Raw genomic sequence first — 20,765 nt, forward strand, 5'->3', positions numbered from 1 at the left:
ACCTGAACCATCACTAGAACAAGAGCTTGAGCCATATCTTGATGAAGAGGAGGTAACAATCACCACTCCAGGTACCTTTCAACATGAAAAGGTGAGTTTTTCTTATGATTTATCAGAAAATTTCATTGAGGTACCAATTGTTGACTTTATTAGATGTGATTCATTTCTTGATACATATTTTACCCACACTAATATTCTCCTATTTTCTTTTTACCCCACATGTATGTGGGAGGTGTTTTCTTTGATTGATGTTGTAGGAGAATATAAGCTTCCGGAGTGGATGCTTACACTGAACCGCCTCAGACCTCCAGAGAGAATTTGCAATGGAAAAATGGTCAATAAAAAGAAGTTAATCGCAAACAAAGATACTCCACTTCCGGCATGGATTATTCTTCTCAATCTTCTTCGACCACCGGAATGAAAGGGGAGTTGGTTCCAATTTCACTTGCTTTTGCAATCTTAATTCATGTTTTGTTAATAAATTCTTTTTGTGCAACTTTCTTTAGTTTCATACTTTGCATTTGCATTTTACTTCCATACTTTGCTTTCATATTTTACATTTTGTTTAGTATATAGCATTTCATTTGAATAAAATTCTTCATAGGAATTTTCTAAGTAATATCTTTAAGATGGTAAAAGTTTCTTAAATTTGATCATCAATTTAGGTCATGTGACATGAGTGGATGCTTTTCTTGCATGATATTGGTTAATTTGGTGGTGGATTCCATTTTAATTAATTGAGCTTGATTGCAATAAAAATGCCTAGAGAGGACTACTTCAAGCCTACTCTCTATTATATTTTTGTGTGGCATGCACTCATAGCAAATTAAATTCTAGAACTTGCTTAGTTTCTTTTCGAAATCATAATAGCATATGTATGCATGAAAATTGAGGATTTTGTCATTCTTGTTCCCTCATAATTTCCAAATTCTTTCCTCACAATTTTCTTGAAACATTCTCATCTAGCACTCTAATTCTTAACTTCATTTGCTTGTCATATTTCTTTTATTTTGTTGAGAGTTTTGGATTAATTGCTTGAAGAGTTAGATTGCTAAGATGAAAGAAAAAATTTTAAGTGTGGGGGAAGAGATGATGAGAAGATGAATTTTTGGAAATGTTTAAGATAGTTGCAAGGGAGTGAGGTGGAAGGCTGAAAAACCAAAAATAAACCTGCTGGAAATGGAATCAAAGCTTAGCTTTGTGCCAACTCTAAATGCTGATTTTGAACAGATTAGTCATTTTATGCTGCTCATCTTCTGAAATCTTGACCTTTTCTGTTGCAATTGTGTGAAATCTGTAACTGATGAAGAACCACAGAAAAAAAAAAAACAGACACAGGAAGAAAAAGCTGCAGAAATGAATTGGGCCTTAGTGCCAAATTGGAAAGAAAAAAACCTGAAAAGTTCTCTTTTCAGGTTATGCATTGTGAAAAGTCTTAAGAGACAAGATGAAAGAAGTATTGAAGTTTTTGTGACTAAACAGTGAAAGATTGATACAAAGTCTAGAATTGAACAGGAAGCTGTAGATGAACTCTGGGAAACTGACTTCCAATCTGTGGTTTTCTTGTTCCTTAAATTAACCAGGCGGTAGCTTAAAAAAATTCTTTTAGATTTTGTTGCTGGAACATGAGTTGCAGAATTGAAGGTCTAGCAAATTCTTCATCTGTAATGCAGATGCAACAAAACAGAGACAAAACTAAGTAAATTCATTGGGAATTTGAAGCTGAATTCTTAATTTCTTATCTGAGAAACAAAAATCTGAAGCTACTAGTTGTGACAAAATTTTATTATGCGTCTGTAGAGCAAAATGAATTGCAGAAATTCTGTTTGCAGAGAAGCTGGATTCTGGTTTTGGTAGCTGCATTTCATTGCTTAATTCTGTGAGTTTAGTAAAGCTGGAAACTGAAGATTTGTTGCTGCAATTGTGTGAATTCTACAGAGAATAACTTAAATCTGAATCTATAAAAAGATGAAGAAACAGTTTTAAAGGCTAAAAGAAATGGCTGTTAAATGCAGAGATGCAGAAATTTTAAGAGCTGGAAACAAAGTTGGAAATTGCAGAGAAGATTCTGAATTTAGAGTATCAACTTGTGTGCCAACTTCAAATCTGTAAGTGTGCAGCAGAATCTGTAGCTATTCTGAAATGGACATTTGCTGCAGAGTTTGCAAGTGATGTGAAGTGTTTGTGCCTAAATTTCTTTTGCAAACCTCAGGACAGTAAATGAGCTCCTGCTGGAGCTATATCTGAATTAAGTTGTTTTTGAAGGTGTGGGGGTCACGAATCTGAGGAAGGAGAGAAACAAATTTTACTCTTTAAGGGCCTGGATCTTAATTCTGGAATCAAAGATTCAAGTCTGAAATTCTACAGAAATGCAGAAACTTAATGCTGTTTCTAACCAGCAACTCATTTAGTTGATTCCCCTATCTATTCAATGCTAATTGTTATGCTTCTCTCTGGAAGATTCTAAAAGCTGCAGATTTCTGATAAGTGAGAAAATCAGATTGTTTGCTGGTCAGAATTTGAATCTGATTGTGCTATCGACAATTTAGTTGAAGTACATAATAATTCCAATTCTGAATTTAGTGTTCTGTGCTTATGTGTCATTGCTGAAGGATTTCTCTGAATAGCACTTTTGTAGAGCTGAACTTGGTTCATGGAGTCAGATATTTAAATCTGAATTCTACAGAATGCAGAATGAATTAAATCTATGAAATGTAGAATAAGCAAAGGTTGTTTGCTTGAAATGGTATCACGGTGAGTTTAAATTCTGGAGTTGTAAGAAGATCATTTAAGATATTACTTGGATTTAAATTTTGAAACTACATAGCTTCAATGCACTGCTTAACAATACAGGAGATGTGCAAGTTTGCGCCAAATTTGGAGTTATACCTTGAATTTGATTCCTTATTGATTCAGTGCTAAATGAGAGTTTCTTCCAAACTTAACTCTACATGATTTAAGTTGGAATTACTTTAAAACAAACAAATGGAAGCTGATTTCAGAAACTAAAATGCAGAAATCAGGAGTTGAAATCTGATTTCAGAATCTGTTCGATGAAGCTGTGATTTGATGTATCATCCTTAAGACACAGTGTGCCAAGTTTTGTTTGTTAGCTGAATCTCTGATTTACCTTGATGCTGGAATCTTTAAAAGCTGTTACAGAAACCAGAACAGAGACAGATAAAAAGAAGAGAACCTGCAAAACTGAAAAGTGTTGTGACTTTGTATCAAAGGAGTATCAAAGGATTAGTAGCAACATCTAAACAAGGAAGAAATTCGAATTTAGTCTTATATGATGCAGAACAAATGGTATTTTAGTCTTTAAAGTTCTCTACAAACTCAGGAACTAAATCGAGAGTCAGAATTCAGAAAATACAGAATTATACAGCACTTGAAATTTCCTAGATTTTGAAGTGCAGGCATTCTCTTTAAGAATCTGGAGTTTGAAACCCTTGAATTCTTGCTGAATTTGATTGCTGAAACTTCTGATTAGGTGAAGTCTGAAGTTTAAATCTGGGAATTCAGAATTCAGAAGTTGCTGATGATATGGCTGCAGTTTTGTGAAATCTGCAGAAATGAGAGCTGAAGTGCAGATGTAGATCTGAAATGGAACAATGAAATCAAAAGAGAATGAAGCTGAAAGAACAGGAAATCACAAAGAGATAGAGCAGTTGTATTTCTGGAATTATTTCTTGACCTGAACATTGAAACTGAATTCTGGAATTCTTGGGCATTGTCTCTGAACCTGGTTATGGGAACTCATGTTTATCAGTTCGTATTTTTCAAGTTCTGGATTTCTGAAACTGTGGCAATGCAATTCATTGAGTATCTGCTGTTAAAAATTGAGCAGTATGATTATTACTGCTGTGGAAGTAATGAAGAATTCAGTGGCTATAGTTCCTGCAAATGGCTAGATGGTAACAATCAAATTGGTGTCAAGAAAATTTAAAAGGGAAAAAGGTTATAATTGACCTGAAGATGCTGTAGAATTTGCAACTCCAATGAATTGATTTTTGATTTTGGGCATTGCTGATTTTAGGCAGTAGATAAACTCTGAGAAATTGATAGTGCAGATTTTCAGAATTGAATCAAGAATCTGAATCCATGAGTTTATTCTCCTACTACTTTGATTCCTGAAATTGCCTAACTGGATTAGTATAGCCAATAATTTGTACTTGATGTATCAACTTTGACGTGTGGCGTGCCAAGTTTTTGTGCCAAGTTCTTGTGGCAAGATTCTGATAAGTGGAAAGACCAACTCTAACTATGTTTATATGATGTATTCGTAGTTGCAGAAAAAGGAAAAAATTCTGCAGGAAGGAAAACAGTGCTAGAGGTTTATCAAGTAAGAGGTTAGGATGTTGTGTTTCATTGTCCGAGACGGACAATACTTTAAGTGTGGGGGAGGGAGCTCTTTTCCATAAGGGGATGTGAAATTGTTGAGCTTCTAAATGCTGGAATTGAAGTGTAAGAGCTGAAAAAAAAAAAACAGTGAAAACAGAAAAAAAAAAAAAAAAAAAAACAGAGAAGAGAAAAATGGCACATCAAAAGAGTATCAAAGTTGGAGATTGAGTATCAAGATTCTATGTTTACATTCAAATTGAAGGAGAGGTTAGCTTGATATGTTGAATTGGTAATGACAAATGATATTCATCTCTTTTCACATCAAAATGGTCAACTCATCAAGTGTATTCCTCCAATACTCTTATCTTCTCAATTTTTCATGAAAATTCTTTTCTTTTGCCATTTTATCCATTTTCATTGTTCCTTTTGCTTCCATTTCAATTATTCATGATAAATTCCTTTTGATTCATGTATGCTATGTTTTATAGTGGTGGAGAAGTAGAATATAAGCAAGCTTATGGTAGTGAAATGTTGTGAGTTGCATTGAGTGAGCTCCACTTATACACATGCTTGAGTGTGAGAGATAGATTAGGTAAATCCCTTGTGAGATTGCATTTTGCTTAATTTTTCAATTGGATTGAAACTACCATACCTACTGATTATTGTTTGGATTGTATTCATGATTGTTTGTGATTTTTAAGATGATCTTAGTTAATTACCTTTTACTATCTTTTAGGTATTGCTAGGGAATTTTCTATGGAGATGATTTTTAGTTTTCTTTACTTTCACGGGACGTTCAAGAGTAAGTGTGGGGGAATTTGATAACCATGATTTTACTATACTATTCTCATTCACACAATCATGGTTTGATATAGTTTTCATATATAGAATCCACATTTACACTACATTTTTATACTTTGTATCAATTTTGGACCTAATTGCAAATTAGTCTATTTTCATGGTATTTGATGCTAATATTTGCTTATTATTTTGTAGGCATCAAAAGGGTCATGGACCCGATCAGATCAGGCTGCATTTGGGCTCAAATCAAGGGCTAAACAAGAAGATCAAGCCTCGGAGCATTATAGGCCGTTCATCCAAGATTGAGTAGATCTGAGCCATCCGTTGAAGATCTGGCCGATCCAACTTAAAGGGGAGCAGATCTGAGCCATTTATGAAGATCCAGAAGTTTTGATCCAGATCTGAGTTCATCCAGCCATTGATCCAGCCGGATTAATCTGGACCGTTCATTGAAGACTGGGCTGATCTGGACCATCCAGTGATGATCTGATCGATCCGACCTACAGGAGAGTAGATCCAGACCCTAGATCAACATCAGTACATTCAGATAGGATTTTGGATGACTTTCCACCGTTGATCTAGCCCAAATGAATCTCAGCCGTTGGATCTGAACTGAGGAGGTTTAAAAACCTGCGTGAGAAGCTACAGTAGCTGGGCTCGGCGTGTTCGCGATTTTGCTACAGTGCCATCTTCTTCTTCCTTGCGGCGCCGATGCTCCCATTCCTCAGATCAGATCCGGTTCGTCTTCTTCTTCACCGACAACGACTTCCAGCTGCCGGCGTTCATCTTCCAGTGATCAGAGAGTGTTGAGAGAGGTTTCTCGGACGCGACTCAGGTTCTGCTCACTGCCGCGATTCCGATTGTGGAGGTCTCCCAATCGGCGATCTTCGCATCCACCAGAGCTTAGAGGGAGGTCTCCTGAGAGCTACTGGACCTTTTCCGATCGTCATTCCGCAGCGAGGTTAAGTAGATCTGATCAATTTACTTAGCTTTGCAAATCATAGAACCTTTGCTCTGTTTCTTCGGCTGATGAGATTTCCAGATGGATGGAGCTTGAACGGAGGTTTCCGTGAGCTGTGAGTGCCCTATGGAAATATCTGGAAGCTTGTTTGATTGTTGTTGAATGCTTATAGGGGTTCCGAGAGCATTTCTGTTGGTTTTACAGCAGATTGGAGGAGTCTTTGCTACGGGATTTGGTTGAGGAATGTTTAGGGTTTTAGTTTCCTTACTTTGTCTTAGAATTGTCCATGAATTTGCTCAGATCATCAGATCTGATTTTGTTCCTTTCCATTTCATTTTGTTTGAATCTCAATTGAAATTCAATTACTGTTTTCTTACTTGCAATCTGATTCCGTTAGATTTCTGTAATTTAAAACCATGTTCAGTTTCAAAATTAGTTTGCAATTAGTTTTGGTTTCGAATTAGAGTTCTGATTTACATTAGTTGTTTAATTTTGGTTATTTAGTTAGCTAACATTGTGTTCAAAAATCTATGGTTGATGTGATGAGGATAAACTTGTGAATGCTTAACTCGAGATTTTTGGTTGTGGTCATCTGTTCAATGCATCTGTGATTGAGAATTTGAGCTTAATGATTGAATTTAGTGTGAATGAGGATTGGATGATACTTTTGGGGTTTAGTTGTATTCAAGTTAAATTAGATTTTTGATTGGAACCAATTCTAGAATGCACACACATATTAGTTATCCTTGGAAAAATACGACTTGGGACTCCTTACTACACGCATTTTCTTTAGCTTAAATGGGTTCCAATCTTTATTAATTTGGAGCGCCTTGTGACATGCAAAAAGGCCGACACCACCCCTCCGCTATCACTGTCGCTGCCACCCGAGACGTCAACGAGGATGCTTGGTTATAGCACCGCAATTGGATCATATGTAACGTAAGATCAATCAATTCCACTGATACTATATGATTCCAATGATATTGTTCTGATTCTATTAAAAAATTGATTCCATTGATCTCAGATCAATTTAGTGCTTCTGGATTATAGGATCATATGATTCTATGATCCGGATCACAATTTTACAAACCATGCTTAACACTATTAGAACCCAAGTGGTTTGAACCTTGATTATTTTAATGTGTTGTCAAAATAGTCTAAGTTGGTCTTGCTTGTGTCACTAGTTTATGTATCTAAATGTGCAGGAATTTAGGATAATACACAAGTACCCGATGGCTCAAGATACAGTGTATGGTTAGGAATGTGAAAGAACGAGGAATATTGAAGTTAACGAACCTTGGCAAAAGACGCGTCGAACAAAAAGGAGGCATGAGAAAGGAACTGACAGACTTGGTGCATTAGAGGGATGAAGAGCTGCGGAAGAGTACTCTGACATCCGAGATACGTGAAGCTGAGAGGAAGCATAGTCGACTAAGACAAGAGTTTTTGCATGACCGAAAAAGGGGTTTCCGATCGACCAAAAGAAAATAGCCAGCAAATGATTGTTGAATCGATGAGCTCTATCTACCACGTCAACAAATGATAGCTGAGTGGATGAATCCTATCTGTCACGTCAGCAAAAGACCGTTGAGTGGATGAGCTCTATCTACCACATTAACTCATCACATCAACAAACTATCATTTAGTGGATGAGCCCTACCTGCCACATCAGGTTTTCGATGGACCAAATAGCTCAATCAATCAACTGAACATGCCACATCAGTAGCTTGAACAGTAGCTATAAAAGGAGGCGAGAAACTCAGTTGAATTAAACAACGCACAACAATGAAACTCCTTTTGTTCCTAAAAGCTTCGTTTCTTGTTTTTGTACTTTATGTGAGAGGCTCTCTGCTTCCAGCATATTTTTAAAGAGGAGAACATAGTGGACATTCATAGTTCTTGGACTAGTAACTCGTGAATTATAAACCAAATAAAATATTGAACGTCTTTTCTTTGTGTTATTATTTTCCAATTAATGTGTATATCCTCATTAAAACAGTGGTGTTTAGTTCTTTCATAGGATTGGAATGGGAATGAGAATGAGAATCATAGTATTATGAAATAGGAATGGATATAAGTATGTATATCACTCTTAAAAATAATGTTTGGTTAGTTGAATATTTTCTATCGGAATAAACTAAAATTTTCTTTTTTACCCTTAGAGAAAAATAAAAGAAAAAATTAAATGTGAGAAAAAGTTGAATGTGAGAGAAAAATATGATGGGAGAGAATGATGAGAAAGAAAATGTGATGGGAAAGAATGAAGAGAGGTAAAATGTGATGAGAGAAAATGAGGAATGAAAATGTGATGGGAGAGAGCATGATGAGAGAATATGAGGAGAGAGAAAGGATGAAGAGAGAGAAAGTGTGATGGGAAAGGATGAAGAGAGAGAAAGTGTGATGGGAGAGAAAGTAAGATAAGAGAAAACGTGATCAGAGAGAAAGTGTGCTAAGAAAAAATAAGGAAAGAGAATATAATGAAAGAGAAAGAATGAGGAGAGAGAAAGTGTGATGAGAGAGGATATAGAGATAGAAAGTATGATGAGAGAGAAAGTGTAATGATAGAATGTGGAGAAAGAAAATATGGTGGCAAAAAAAAGAGGAATACGCTCGCCCCCAGCGCCCCCGCCAACTCGTCCCAAGGCTAACACGGAGGAGGTAAATCACGGGCGGCTACTAGCCTTTGGAATAGTAACTAGCACATAAGAGAGGCATTTATCGTAGAGAAAGAAAATATTGTGGCAAAAGATGAATACGCTCACCCCCAACACCCCCGTCAATCCGTCCCAAGGCTAACACGGAGAAGGGAATAAGGAGAGAGAAAGTATGATGATAGAATGAGAAGAGAGAAAGTATGATGAGAAAGAATAAGAAAGAGAAAGTGATACGAAAGTAAAATTGAACAAATATATTAAAGGTATTTTCGTCCAAAACTTAATTCTCATTCTCATTCCCATCGAAACTCAAGCAAGGAGGTGTGTTTTATTGATACCCAAATTTTTAGATTTCATTTTAAAATTTTAATTCTATTTTCATCAACTAAACACAAGGTTTAGGAATAAATTTATTCTCTCATTCCTAAACTCCTAAATCAAGCCCGATCAAAATATCCCTTGTAATTTTACTATTATCATCTCATTTTATCCTATGCAAGTGTTAATGATTCACTCTTTTAACGACGGTAGCTAGAAAAAAATGTTAGTGGAAAGTACACCCCTCCATCTCCATTATTATTTTTAACAGTGGGGGGTGATTATTGCTCAGTTCCTGCCTGTGTTTCTTAATGAGATGTTTTTTATGTGCGTGTTAGAATGAATTCAGCCAAGTAAAAACGGAGGAAAGATCAAATTAAATACAATTTGTCACTTTGCCAAAGATTCTCAAGTGAATTGTCCATTGCAACTCAAACTCTTCCCATCAGTCATCTGACAAACACTTAATAATTACAGACTCACTTGTCTACTCCATCACTCATAAATAAAGTCTTCGACTTTGAAAAACCTGAAATCTTCAAATTTGAATGCCTTTGAGCTGAGTTAAAGATAAAATAAATTCATTCCCGTCAGCGATGCTTCAAAACTAAGATGGAGTCACATGGATTCAGTGCAATCTGAGCTTTAGATTTGTATTCGTTGAGAGGGCTCTTTCATCCACCATTTTTTTTCATTCATATTTTTTTCAATAATTTTCACTTTTCATATGATTTGCGATCATCGAAATCGTGCGCTTGGAAGTTAGTGGTCTAAATCAAAATGGCATGTGAAGTTGGAGGAACTCAATGAGATCGAGTCGTGATAACTCGCCTAAACTTAAACTAGTTCATCCATCCCTACCATGACTGAGGAAGTGGGCGTGCAATCCAGCCCCTCCCTCGTCTTCAACGTGCCTGCTCATGTGCCACAGCACAGAAATCCACCTAGACTCTGCCACAAACAAACTAAATGCATGCTTCTGGCAATTCATGGCGCCTGCCGTCCAAAACGTTTGTTTAATTAGTTTCAAACAAGATATCGTTGTTTTTGCGTTTATTTATTTGTCTTTGACAAGTTGTCAGTTGGTTCTGCAGCAATGCATCTTATTCAGAGGATGTATGCCACCATTAAAAAATTAAGTGTTTGCGGTTTGTTCCAACCAGGAGAACCCTACTGGGATTCCTTGGCATGAACCTGTCCATGTTTCAGCTAGCTTCACTCAAACGTTAAGTGATGGAATGATTAATTAATTAATTAATTAATTAATCAATCTTTCCTCTCTCTTTCTCTCTGGGTTTCATGCTGAGCATGTCTCTTCATAGCTCTGTTTATTGTTGGAGTGAGAAGATTATTCATCATGCTTTTTCCATTCAAACCTCGTAATTAGTACTTTAACTTGTTGCTTCTTTAGCTTGCTAAACTTTATCCCTTTTTGACTAAACAAGTCATTAAGCACCATCGTGATTAAAGTGTTAGGTTGTTAGACTCATAATTAAGCATCACAACTACCAAGTGAGAGAGTTAATTAATGCTGTTCCACATGGATTCCAAAGGAATATGGTATTAACCAGTCGAACCCATAATTTAACTTTATCACTTGGGCTTATGTATTTGTCTCGTGCCTTCCTCTGCACAGGATCACCTGTAGCAATGAACAGCTTCACCTTTGGTCACCTTCTCTTCTTCTTCATCCTTCTCCTCCATCCTTCTTCCTCTCAGCGGTACAACGCGCTGTTCAACTTCGGCGACTCCATGTCCGACACCGGCAACGTCCAAATCAGCACCCTCCCCTACGGCATGACCTTCTTCGGCAACGCCACCGGACGCTGCTCCGACGGCCGCCTCGTCATCGACTTCATCGGTATGCAGATCCCCCTCCCTCTGTTTTTTCGAATCTTCATGCAATTAGCTGATTGTAGTCGTCTCGCATGCATGGCGGCGCAGCTCAAGAGCTAGGTTTCCCATTGCTGCCGCCGTCGCAAGAGGAGCACGACTTCCGGCGCGGCGCCAATTTCGCCGTGATCGCCGCCACCACCCTCGGCTTCGACTTCTTCGACGAGCGCGGCCTCAGCAAGGGTCTCTGGGTGAACGCCTCCCTCCGCCTCCAAATCGACCGCTTCGAGCGCCTCCTCCCCTCCGTCTGCGGCGCCGCTCGAGGTGCCCCTTCGTTTCTCGCCTGTCCTCCTCTCGCACGCCGCCTGCTCGACTAAATTACTGACTGAATTACGCAGAGTGCAAGGAGTTCCTCGGCAAGTCTCTGTTCATCGTCGGCGAGTTCGGCGGCAACGACTACAGCACCGCGCTCTTCTTCGCCCGGCCCATCGACGAAGTCAGCGCCTTCGTGCCCGATGTCATTGACGCCCTCAAACACGGCGTCGAGGTAATAATTAACAACCGAAGAATCAATTAATCATCCGCACAAATTAGCCGATCGAGTAGTTAACTCGAGCGATTGCGAATGGATCAGAGGCTGATTGCGCTGGGGGCGGCGGACCTGGTGGTGCCGGGGGTGTTGCCGGTGGGATGCTTCCCGTTATACCTGGCGAACTACCACACGCCGAACCCGGAGGACTACGGCCCCAGGACAGGATGCGCCAGGAGGTACAACGCCCTCTCCTGGCTGCACAACACGCTGCTCCGGCGAGCGCTGGAGCAGCTCCGGCGAAAGTACCCCGGCGTCGCCATCAGATACGCCGACTACTACTCCCAAGTCATCAATATCGCCATCGATCCCGTAAAATACGGTACGAGTCCTCATCGCACCTCCGCTTCGATTTTTCCAATAATTTTGGTCTTAATTACACTCTCAAAATATAAGAATTTAAAAATATATTAATTAATAGCTTTTAGTATTTCGAAATTGGCACCGAATTGTTTGTCGAAGGAAGAAATTCCTCCATAACGAAGCTAAAATTGAGGCATAATCTATGCCTAAGATTAATAATGATTCCCTATGGATTTTGATTCGATGGAGTAGTGTTCCTTCCACCCACAAAGTTGAAGTACATTTTGGAGTCCCACTTATGAAGATGATGGTTTACTAACACCACACTTTGTTTGTGGCCACTAGCATATATCATTATCATTGAACCAATTAGTCTTTCAATTTGGCCGTCATTCTCGCAGACTAACGAAGGTTCTTGTTAAAACTCAAGGGTGGTGTTAGTAAACTAATAAAATATACAGAGATGGATCTTGCTTAGGGTTGTCTTGGGCTCTAGCCTAGCTCAATTATTTTTTATTATTTATATAATTTTTTCACTTAGCCCACTAGAGTCCACTCTAATTCGTGGATCCGATAGAAATTCTTGAGTTATTTGGGTATAAAACATGCTAGGTAGAGAAGATCCTTTTATTCAAATTGTGAGGAAACAGATTTCTAAGTATTAGTTGTTAGAATTGCATCTAGTTGTTTGGTCTAATGGTAGATGAGTTAGATTTAAACAATTTTTTTTATCAAAAATGAGGTTTGAATTTGTATAGCAATAATCATTTCTCCGTTTTGCTAATTGGAATAATTTAACTGTCATTTGAATGAAAATGATACTTAATGTATAGATATTAACAAGTTCTAGGCTTAAGTTGGATTGTATATAATATATATAAATATCTAAGTAATAATTTGAGGGTAAAAATTAAAAGGATATCGTTTATTATTATTATTATTTATTAAAAGGGTGTCCTTTTTTTCAAAAAAAAATATCAAAATAGAGCTCTATCATATTTTTTTTTATCTTAAAAATTCTTTCATGTGTTAAGTAAACCAGTTTAACTTACTCTAAATTATTACACATAAAACACAATATAAAAAATATTATTACCACTTGGGTTAACTTGTCAAAATTGCTTTAACACGACTATAGTGGTCAATGGCAGAGCTAGCCCGGGCTGTGGGCCACGAGCGCCAACGCCAATGCCAACACTAGCACCCAGGCTAGCCTTCTCTTTCTCTTTCCTTTTTGCCTTTTTTTTCTATAGAAAATTTGACTTTTTCCTCTTCTCACTATGGTTGGGCACCCAGGCTATAGCTTGGATAGGACAGTACCTGGCTCCACCCTTGATAGTAGTCATGACCATTGTTGGATATTGGGGCCTTAAATGGACCAAAATGATTTTGAAGAAGGAAGTCATCAATTGTTGAAAGTCGTAATTGACTTCAAAATTGAAATCTACGATTCGCGTAGATAGATTTAGACTATTAATTTGCTCAAAACCGATTAAGGGTGAATGAGAAATTAATGTTTAAAGTCGGCCCAAAATAACATTTATTATTCATTAATAAAGTGCAAGGGAGAATAATCCCACATCGGAAATTCTCGATGTGTATTCTCTACTTATTAATGAAGATGTGTTAATGGAGTCAACACAAAAATAAAAGGACAGGTGCTCCCTTAGCCCAGGGCGAGCAGGTGCTCGCACCTGTGAGCCCGCCAAGTGCGCACGTGCGCAATGGGCGCTTTGTAGGCGCACTTTGCACTTAGCCCAGGGCGAGCAGGTGCTCGCACCTGTAAGCCCGCCACGTGCGCAATGGGCGCTTTGTAGGCGCACTTTGCACTTCGCACGTACGCATCGTCGCAAGGAGCTTAAATTTATGCTCCAGGTGACATTGCATTGCCTACGTGGCACTCGGGTGACGTGTCAGGCTCGTACCTGACGTGGAAGCACCTATGCGGCATCCTCGTGGGCAAAGGGAGATGACTGGACAGTTGACTTAGGGAATGGATGGCTACCATTGATCAACGTTGATCAAATAGGTATGATGGATCGCTTGTGATGCGATCTAGAGCGTTGGATCGCAAAGAGTAACGATCTGACGGCTTGGGATGAGACTTGATCTGAAGCATCGAATCAATGGATCCAGATCCGATGGCCGATGACAATAGGCGGGATCTGAGGGTCACAACTCCTCAGATCTGATGGATGAGATTGAAGTGGGCTTGGAGAAGGGTTACAACCCTTCATAATGGATGATCTAGATCGATCCAGCCCAAGGAACACATCCACTCACTCAATCCTCTCTTCTCTTCCTCAAGCATTCATCTCATCTTGTGCATTCAAGAGTCCAAGAAGTCTACTAGAAGGTTCGCTGGTCTCGGAAGTCGGAGTGCTACGATTCCGAGACGTTCGTCGTCATTGTATCTTGGGAACGAATTGCAACAATCTGTTAAGCACCGTAGCGGAGCAATATCGTTTACGGAGATAGTGTCGAACACTAGCCTCGACGATCAGTTTGCATACTCCAGAAGCTACCCGGGAATAACAGTCGTAAACGATATTTCGTGCAAACTGATATGGCTACCAACGACATTCCGACGGCCGTACCGACCGTCGTTCCGACCGCCATTCCACAACCATTCCGCACGGAGAAAAGCCGGAGAAATTCACCGGAACCGACTTCAAAAGATGGCAGCAGAAGATGTTGTTTTATCTAACAACGCTAAACCTTGTACGGTTTTTGCACGAAGACACGCCAGCCGCTACGGAAGGTAGTAAGGCTGCTAGCGATGCGTGGTCTCACGGAGATTTTCTGTGCCGCAATTATATACTCAACGCCTTGGACAACACGTTATATAACGTATATTGTTCTCTGGAGACGGCAAAATCTTTGTGGGAATCCCTTGAGAAGAAATACAAGACCGAAAATGCTGGATTGAAGAAATTCATCGTCGGTCGGTTTCTGGATTTCAATATGGTGGACTCAAAAAGCGTCTCATCTCAAGTCCAAGATATGCAATTAATACTGCATGATCTGGACGCCGAAGACATGAAGCTGAACGAGACATTCGCAGTTGCTGCGGTAATTGAGAAGCTCCCTCCGTCATGGAAGGATTTCAAGAATTACCTAAAGCACAAGCAAAAGGAGATAGGGCTGCAAGACCTGATCCTGAGGCTACGAATAGAGAAGGATAATCGAAAGTTATCCGACTCTAGAGGAACCAAGCGGACTATAGACGAAATGTCCAACCTGGTCGAGCCGAACGCTAAAAAGCCGAAGTAGTTCAAAAAGAAGGCTCAAGCAAAGAAGTTCAAAGGCTCCTGCTACAACTGTGGAAAGGCAGGACACCTGTCCAAGGACTGCAGACGCCCAAAGAAGCCAACCAATGGGCCAAAGGATGCTGCGAATCATGTCGCAACCTCTCTTGAGGACTTGGATCTCACTGCAGTTGTATTTGAAGCCAACTTGGTGGATACTAACCCGAAGCAGTGGTTCATTGATACTGGAGCAACTTGTCATATCTGTTCCGATAAGGCGATGTTCTCCAAGTATACTCCGATAAATGGCAGGAAGCTCTATATGGGTAATTCCACGACGTCGCCAATTGTTGGACTCGGAAAGGTTGTTCTGAAGATGACGTCCGGAAAGGAGCTAACACTCATTGATGTACTCCATGTTCCCGACATCAGTAAGAACCTAGTTTCTGGAGCGGCATTGGTCAAGGCCGGATTTAGGCTAGTGTTCCAGTCAGACAACTTTGTACTTACAAAGAATGGTGTCTTCGTAGGAAAGGGTACCTAGAAAAGGGTCTATTCAAAATGGTTGTAATGCCTGTACTCCGAAATTTTGATGGTAATAAAATAAATGCTTCCAGCTATGTTGTTGAGTGTTTTAATTTATGGCATGATCGACTCGGACATGTGCATAATAATACTCTCAAACGTCTCGTCAAATTAAATTTATTACCAAACGTCAATGTTGACGGAACACACAAATGTGAAGTGTGCGTGAAAGCGAAAATGACGAAACTACCTTTTCATTCGGTGGAAAGGACAAAAACTCCTCTAGAGTTAATACATAGTGATCTATGTGACTAGAAATTTGTGCAAACTAGAGGAGGTAAAAAATATTTTATTACTTTTATCGATGACTGCACAAAGTTCTGTTATGTCTTTCTTTTAAGAAGTAAAGACGAAGCCCTAGAGGCGTTCAGAACCTATAAAACAGAAGTTGAAAACCAACTTGACAAACGAATTAAAATAATTCGAAGTGATAGAGGTGGAGAATATGGTGTACCGTTTGATGAATTTTGTACAGAATCTGGCATTATCCATCAAACAACGGCGCCTTACTCACCTCAATCAAACGGTGTTGCCGAACATAAAAATCGGACACTAAAAGAAATGATGAATGCCTTGTTGATAAATCTAGGTTTACCTCAAAAGTTATGGGGGGAAGCAATATTATCGGCAAATCACATTCTCAACAGAATCCCTCATAAGAAAAATGATAAAACTCCATATGAACTATGGAAAGGCGGCGAGTCATCGTACAAATACCTGAAAGTGTGGGGGTGCTTGGCAAAGGTCGAAGTACCTAAACCAAAGCAAGTAAAGATCGGACCTAAAACGTTCGATGCGGTATTTGTCGGATATGGCCATAATAGTAGTGCATATCGTTTCCTTGTTCACAAATCAGACATTCCTGATATACATGTGGGAACAACCATAGAATCTCGGAATGCGATATTCTTTGAAAACGTATTCCCAAATAAAAAGGGAAACGTTGAAAGTGATAACAACGAAAGTTCAAACAAAAATGACGTTACCGAACTTAGCTGTTATAAAAGGACTATTGACGATCAAAGTGAAGAGCCACGTCGTAGCAAACGGGCTAGAGTTGAGAAATCGTTCGACCCAGATTTCATGACTTTCATGTCAGAAATGGAACCAAGAACATTAAGTGAAGCTCTCTCTAGACCTGATGCTTCAATGTGGAAAGAAGCTGTCAATAGTGAAATTGAGTCTATCATGAATAATCATACTTGGGAATTAGTAGACCTTCCTTCTGGTAATAAACCATTAGGTTGTAAGTGGATACTAAAACGTAAGTATAAAGCTGATGGATCAATTGACAAGTATAAGGCCAAACTTGTAGCCAAGGGGTACAAGCAAGAGGAAGACCTTAATTACTTCGATACATACTCACCGGTGAGAAGGATTACGTCCATACGAGTGCTAATAGCCATTGCAGCACTGTATGACCTTGAAATACATCAAATGGATGTTAAGACTGTGTTCTTAAATGGTGAGTTGGAAGAAGAAATTTATATGGAGCAACCCGAAGGGTTCATGGCTCCTGGAAATGAGAAAAAGGTGTGTCGACTTGTTAAGTCATTGTACGGACTTAAGCAAGCGCCTAAACAATGGCACAAAAAATTTGACAAAGTAATGCTGTCAAACGAATTCAGAATAAATGAATGTGACAAATGCATTTATGTCAAAAACACACCTGAAGGCTATGTAATTGTCTGTCTATACGTAGACGACATGCTAATAATGGGCAGTAATCATGATGTAATCATGACTACAAAGAAAATGTTGACCAGAAATTTTGATATGAAAGATATGGGTCAAACAGATGTTATATTGAGAATTAAAATTCTCAGGACATCAAAAGGGATAGTTTTAACACAATCCCATTATGTAGAATCTGTATTGAAAAAATTCAATGCGTACGATCTCTCTACAGTGAAAACACCTATGGATCTAAGTCAACACTTAGCGAAAAACCATGGTGAGACCATATCGCAGTTGGAATATTCTCAGATAATAGGCAGTTTGATGTATCTCACAAACTGCACACGTCCAGATATTGCCTGTACGGTCAACAAACTGAGTCGTTTTACGAGTAATCCAAACGACACCCATTGGAAAGCATTGATGCGAGTTCTTAGATATTTGAAATATACTATGAACTATGGATTACATTATGGAAAATATCCCGATGTGTTGGAAGGATATTGTGATGTTAATTGGATATCAGATACAAAAGACTCCAAATCCACTAGTGGATATGTATTCACGATCGGTGGGGGAGCAGTATCTTGGAAATCCACTAAGCAGACTTGCATTGCTCGGTCAACTATGGAATCCGAGTTTATAGCACTAGACAAAGCAGCTGAGGAAGCTGAATGACTGCGAAATTTCTTGGAAGATATTCCAAGTTGGATGAAACCTGTGCCTACCGTACTGTGATAGTCAATCGGCGATTGGAAGGGCACAGAGTAATATGTATAATGGGAAGTCACGACATATACGTCGTAGACATAATACCATTAGGCAGTTGATCTCGAATGGAGTGATTGCAATCGACTATGTTAAGTCCAAAGATAATTTGGCAGATCCTCTAACGAAGGGGTTGAGTCGAGATCAAGTATACTGCTCATCAAGAGGAATTAGATTAAAAATCTACAACTGAAAACGACTGTAGCGGTAACCCAACCTTGTTGACTGGAGATCCCAAGATCTTGGTTCAATGGGACAACGAAGTTACAAAAGTTGTGGTCCAGCACATTAGATAGTTTATCTCTATCCCAATCCTAGGATGAATTTGTGCTGTCCTACCTCATGTAGTGAGGTTAAGCTTATGCTTTTAGTGACTTCTATATCTGATAAGGTGGAGTATGGTAGGATACTCTTGATAGAAGTGTCACCTATGTGAGTGTGAAGACAGACCGCTTCAATGAAACACTCATGAATCCAAGATGGTATCCATGGCCGAAACGGAACCAATCATGAGAACCTAAAGTAGGTGAGATAGATCTCTGTGTGGGTGTTATTGTCTAAGTATACACCAACAGCTGAGTAGTTCAAGACATCACGTTCACTGCGCAGCCTAGTATACTCGATAGCATTTCACTACGGAAGGTTGAAAGCCACAAGCTACCTCTCCCGATGCAATGAATTATCGATTGGACTCTTGTAAAGTGTCAGCATGCATACACGCATTGCATTAATTTCCATTCATGTGGGGGATTGTTGGATATTCGGGCCTTAAATGGACCAAAACGATTTTGAGGAAGGAAGCCATCAATTGTTGAAAGTCGTAATTAACTTCAAAATTGAAATCTACGATTCGCGTAGATAGATTTAGACTATTAATTTGCTCAAAACCGATTAAGGGTGAATGAGAAATTAATGTTTAAAGTCGGCCCAAAATAACATTTATTATTCATTAATAAAGTGCAAGGGAGAATAGTCCCACATCGGAAATTCTCGATGTGTATTCTCTACTTATTAATGAAGATGTGTTAATGGAGTCAACACAAAAATAAAAGGACAGGTGCTCCCTTAGCCCAGGATGAGCAGGTGGTTTGCATACTCCAGAACTATTATAATTACAAAATAAAATAAGCTGTGCAAAGTTAATTGCATTTCAAATTTAAAGAGCTTAACAATTTAATTATTTTTTAATGCAACAACAATATAATAATTATTTCTAAATTGATAAAAAAAATTGAAATATAATCCTCTACACTACCCCGTTTCATAATCTGTATTTTTTTTTTAAACAAGAGGGCAAATAAAAAATTGTTAATACACCATTTTAAATTATTTCATTAATTGCTCATTTTATCTTAGAAAGAATAAAATTAAATTAATCATTCTACATCAGGATTCACTGGCGGAGCTCTGAGGACTTGCTGTGGAGGTGGTGACAACATCTACAACTTTGATCAAAAACGTAGGTGCAACGAGAAGAACTACACCGTGTGCACTGATGTGTCGACGTACGTTAATTGGGACGGAATTCACATGACAGAGGCCGCGCATCGTGTCATAGCCAACGGCTGGTTACATGGCCCCTATGTCGACCCGCCCCTCTTGAGCTCGAGCTCGAGTTAAATTAACTAGCAGAAGTTAGAGTTGAAAACTTGATCACATCCATTTTCCGGGCAGTACAACTTGGATCCAACCACACAATTCATGTTTAGGGGTCGACGAAAATATAGTGATTGTTATTGTTTAAGCAGTGGTTCTTTTGACTTGATCTGTAATTAGTTTTGCTAGCGTTTAGTTTGACATACAATGTAGTATGAGAGAGGCCTACTAATTATTTGCTGGTGTACCATGCGTTTAACTCATTAATCCATCGAAAAGTAAACATTTTGAGCTAATAAAGCATACTTAGTAGAGTAATCAAGTAGGTTAGGCCAACTACGTAGGTTAATAAAATAAGGTGGATAGGTATAGATTAGTCTAATTTATCAAGTAGGTGAGCCAATCAAGCCCTTCATTAATTTGTGCCAAGAAAGTGAAGTAGTCGAGTCTACCAAATAAATCAAGTGGTAAATTAAAGCGTGTACGTGAATATTGGTTGGAATTGATCAAACTCATACAAACAATTTGGCCAATCGACAAATTAAAATAGATTGATTGAATTAAGGTTGGTAATTTGTCAAGCCAAAGTGAGTTAGAAATATTTCATATAAAAAAAATAGTTTTATCTAATCACTGTATAATATTCCTTTGAATAAAACATAAGAAAAATCATTCCATCTATATATATATATATATATATATATATATATATATATTTTTTTTTTTTTGAAATTCCATTCTATGAATCAAACCAACTGAGAGAAATTAAGATAAAGTCAGATGCAAGTGGATACATCATTGTCAACTAAGATAACATAATCTAAGCACAAGCATCTCTAACAGTCGTCGAAAAAAGAAAATAGAAATAAAAAAAAAAGTGTAATGATTTCATAGATTTTCGAACTTCAATCACAGCCTGATCCACAAGTAGTCATCAATTAAAGCTGATAGAACCTGCAAAGACAAGTCGACGAAAAAGTTATTCGTGTTTAATTGCTAAGGTAATTCAGATCAGAAACAGAGATTTTTTTTTTTGCCCCTTTTAATTTAGAATTTGCAAGTATAATCAGATGATGATCGGGGTCGCA

The 20,765-nt window shown here is 38.6% G+C and overlaps 1 protein-coding gene across 1 annotated transcript; it reads left to right on the top strand.

The window, feature by feature from the left end:
* The first annotated feature begins 10,677 nt into the window (after positions 1–10,677).
* Positions 10,678–19,960, top strand: LOC121990200 (GDSL esterase/lipase At5g45910-like). Its single transcript, XM_042544393.1, has 5 exons — positions 10,678–10,939; positions 11,023–11,235; positions 11,310–11,458; positions 11,546–11,822; positions 19,472–19,960. Exons 1-5 carry the CDS (start codon positions 10,684–10,686, stop codon positions 19,699–19,701), a joined length of 1,125 nt encoding a protein of 374 aa, XP_042400327.1. The 5' UTR covers positions 10,678–10,683; the 3' UTR covers positions 19,702–19,960.
* The last annotated feature ends 805 nt before the right edge of the window (positions 19,961–20,765 follow it).

Source organism: Zingiber officinale, chromosome 6B, assembly GCF_018446385.1.
Source record: "Zingiber officinale cultivar Zhangliang chromosome 6B, Zo_v1.1, whole genome shotgun sequence".
NCBI lineage: Eukaryota > Viridiplantae > Streptophyta > Magnoliopsida > Zingiberales > Zingiberaceae > Zingiber > Zingiber officinale.

Coding starts and splice junctions, on each gene's coding strand:
- LOC121990200 (XM_042544393.1), top strand. CDS start 10,684: ATGTATTTGTCTCGTGCCTTCCTCTGCACAGGATCACCTGTAGCAATG. Junction 10,940..11,022: donor CCTCGTCATCGACTTCATCG/GTATGCAGATCC, acceptor ATGGCGGCGCAG/CTCAAGAGCTAGGTTTCCCA. Junction 11,459..11,545: donor CCCTCAAACACGGCGTCGAG/GTAATAATTAAC, acceptor CGAATGGATCAG/AGGCTGATTGCGCTGGGGGC.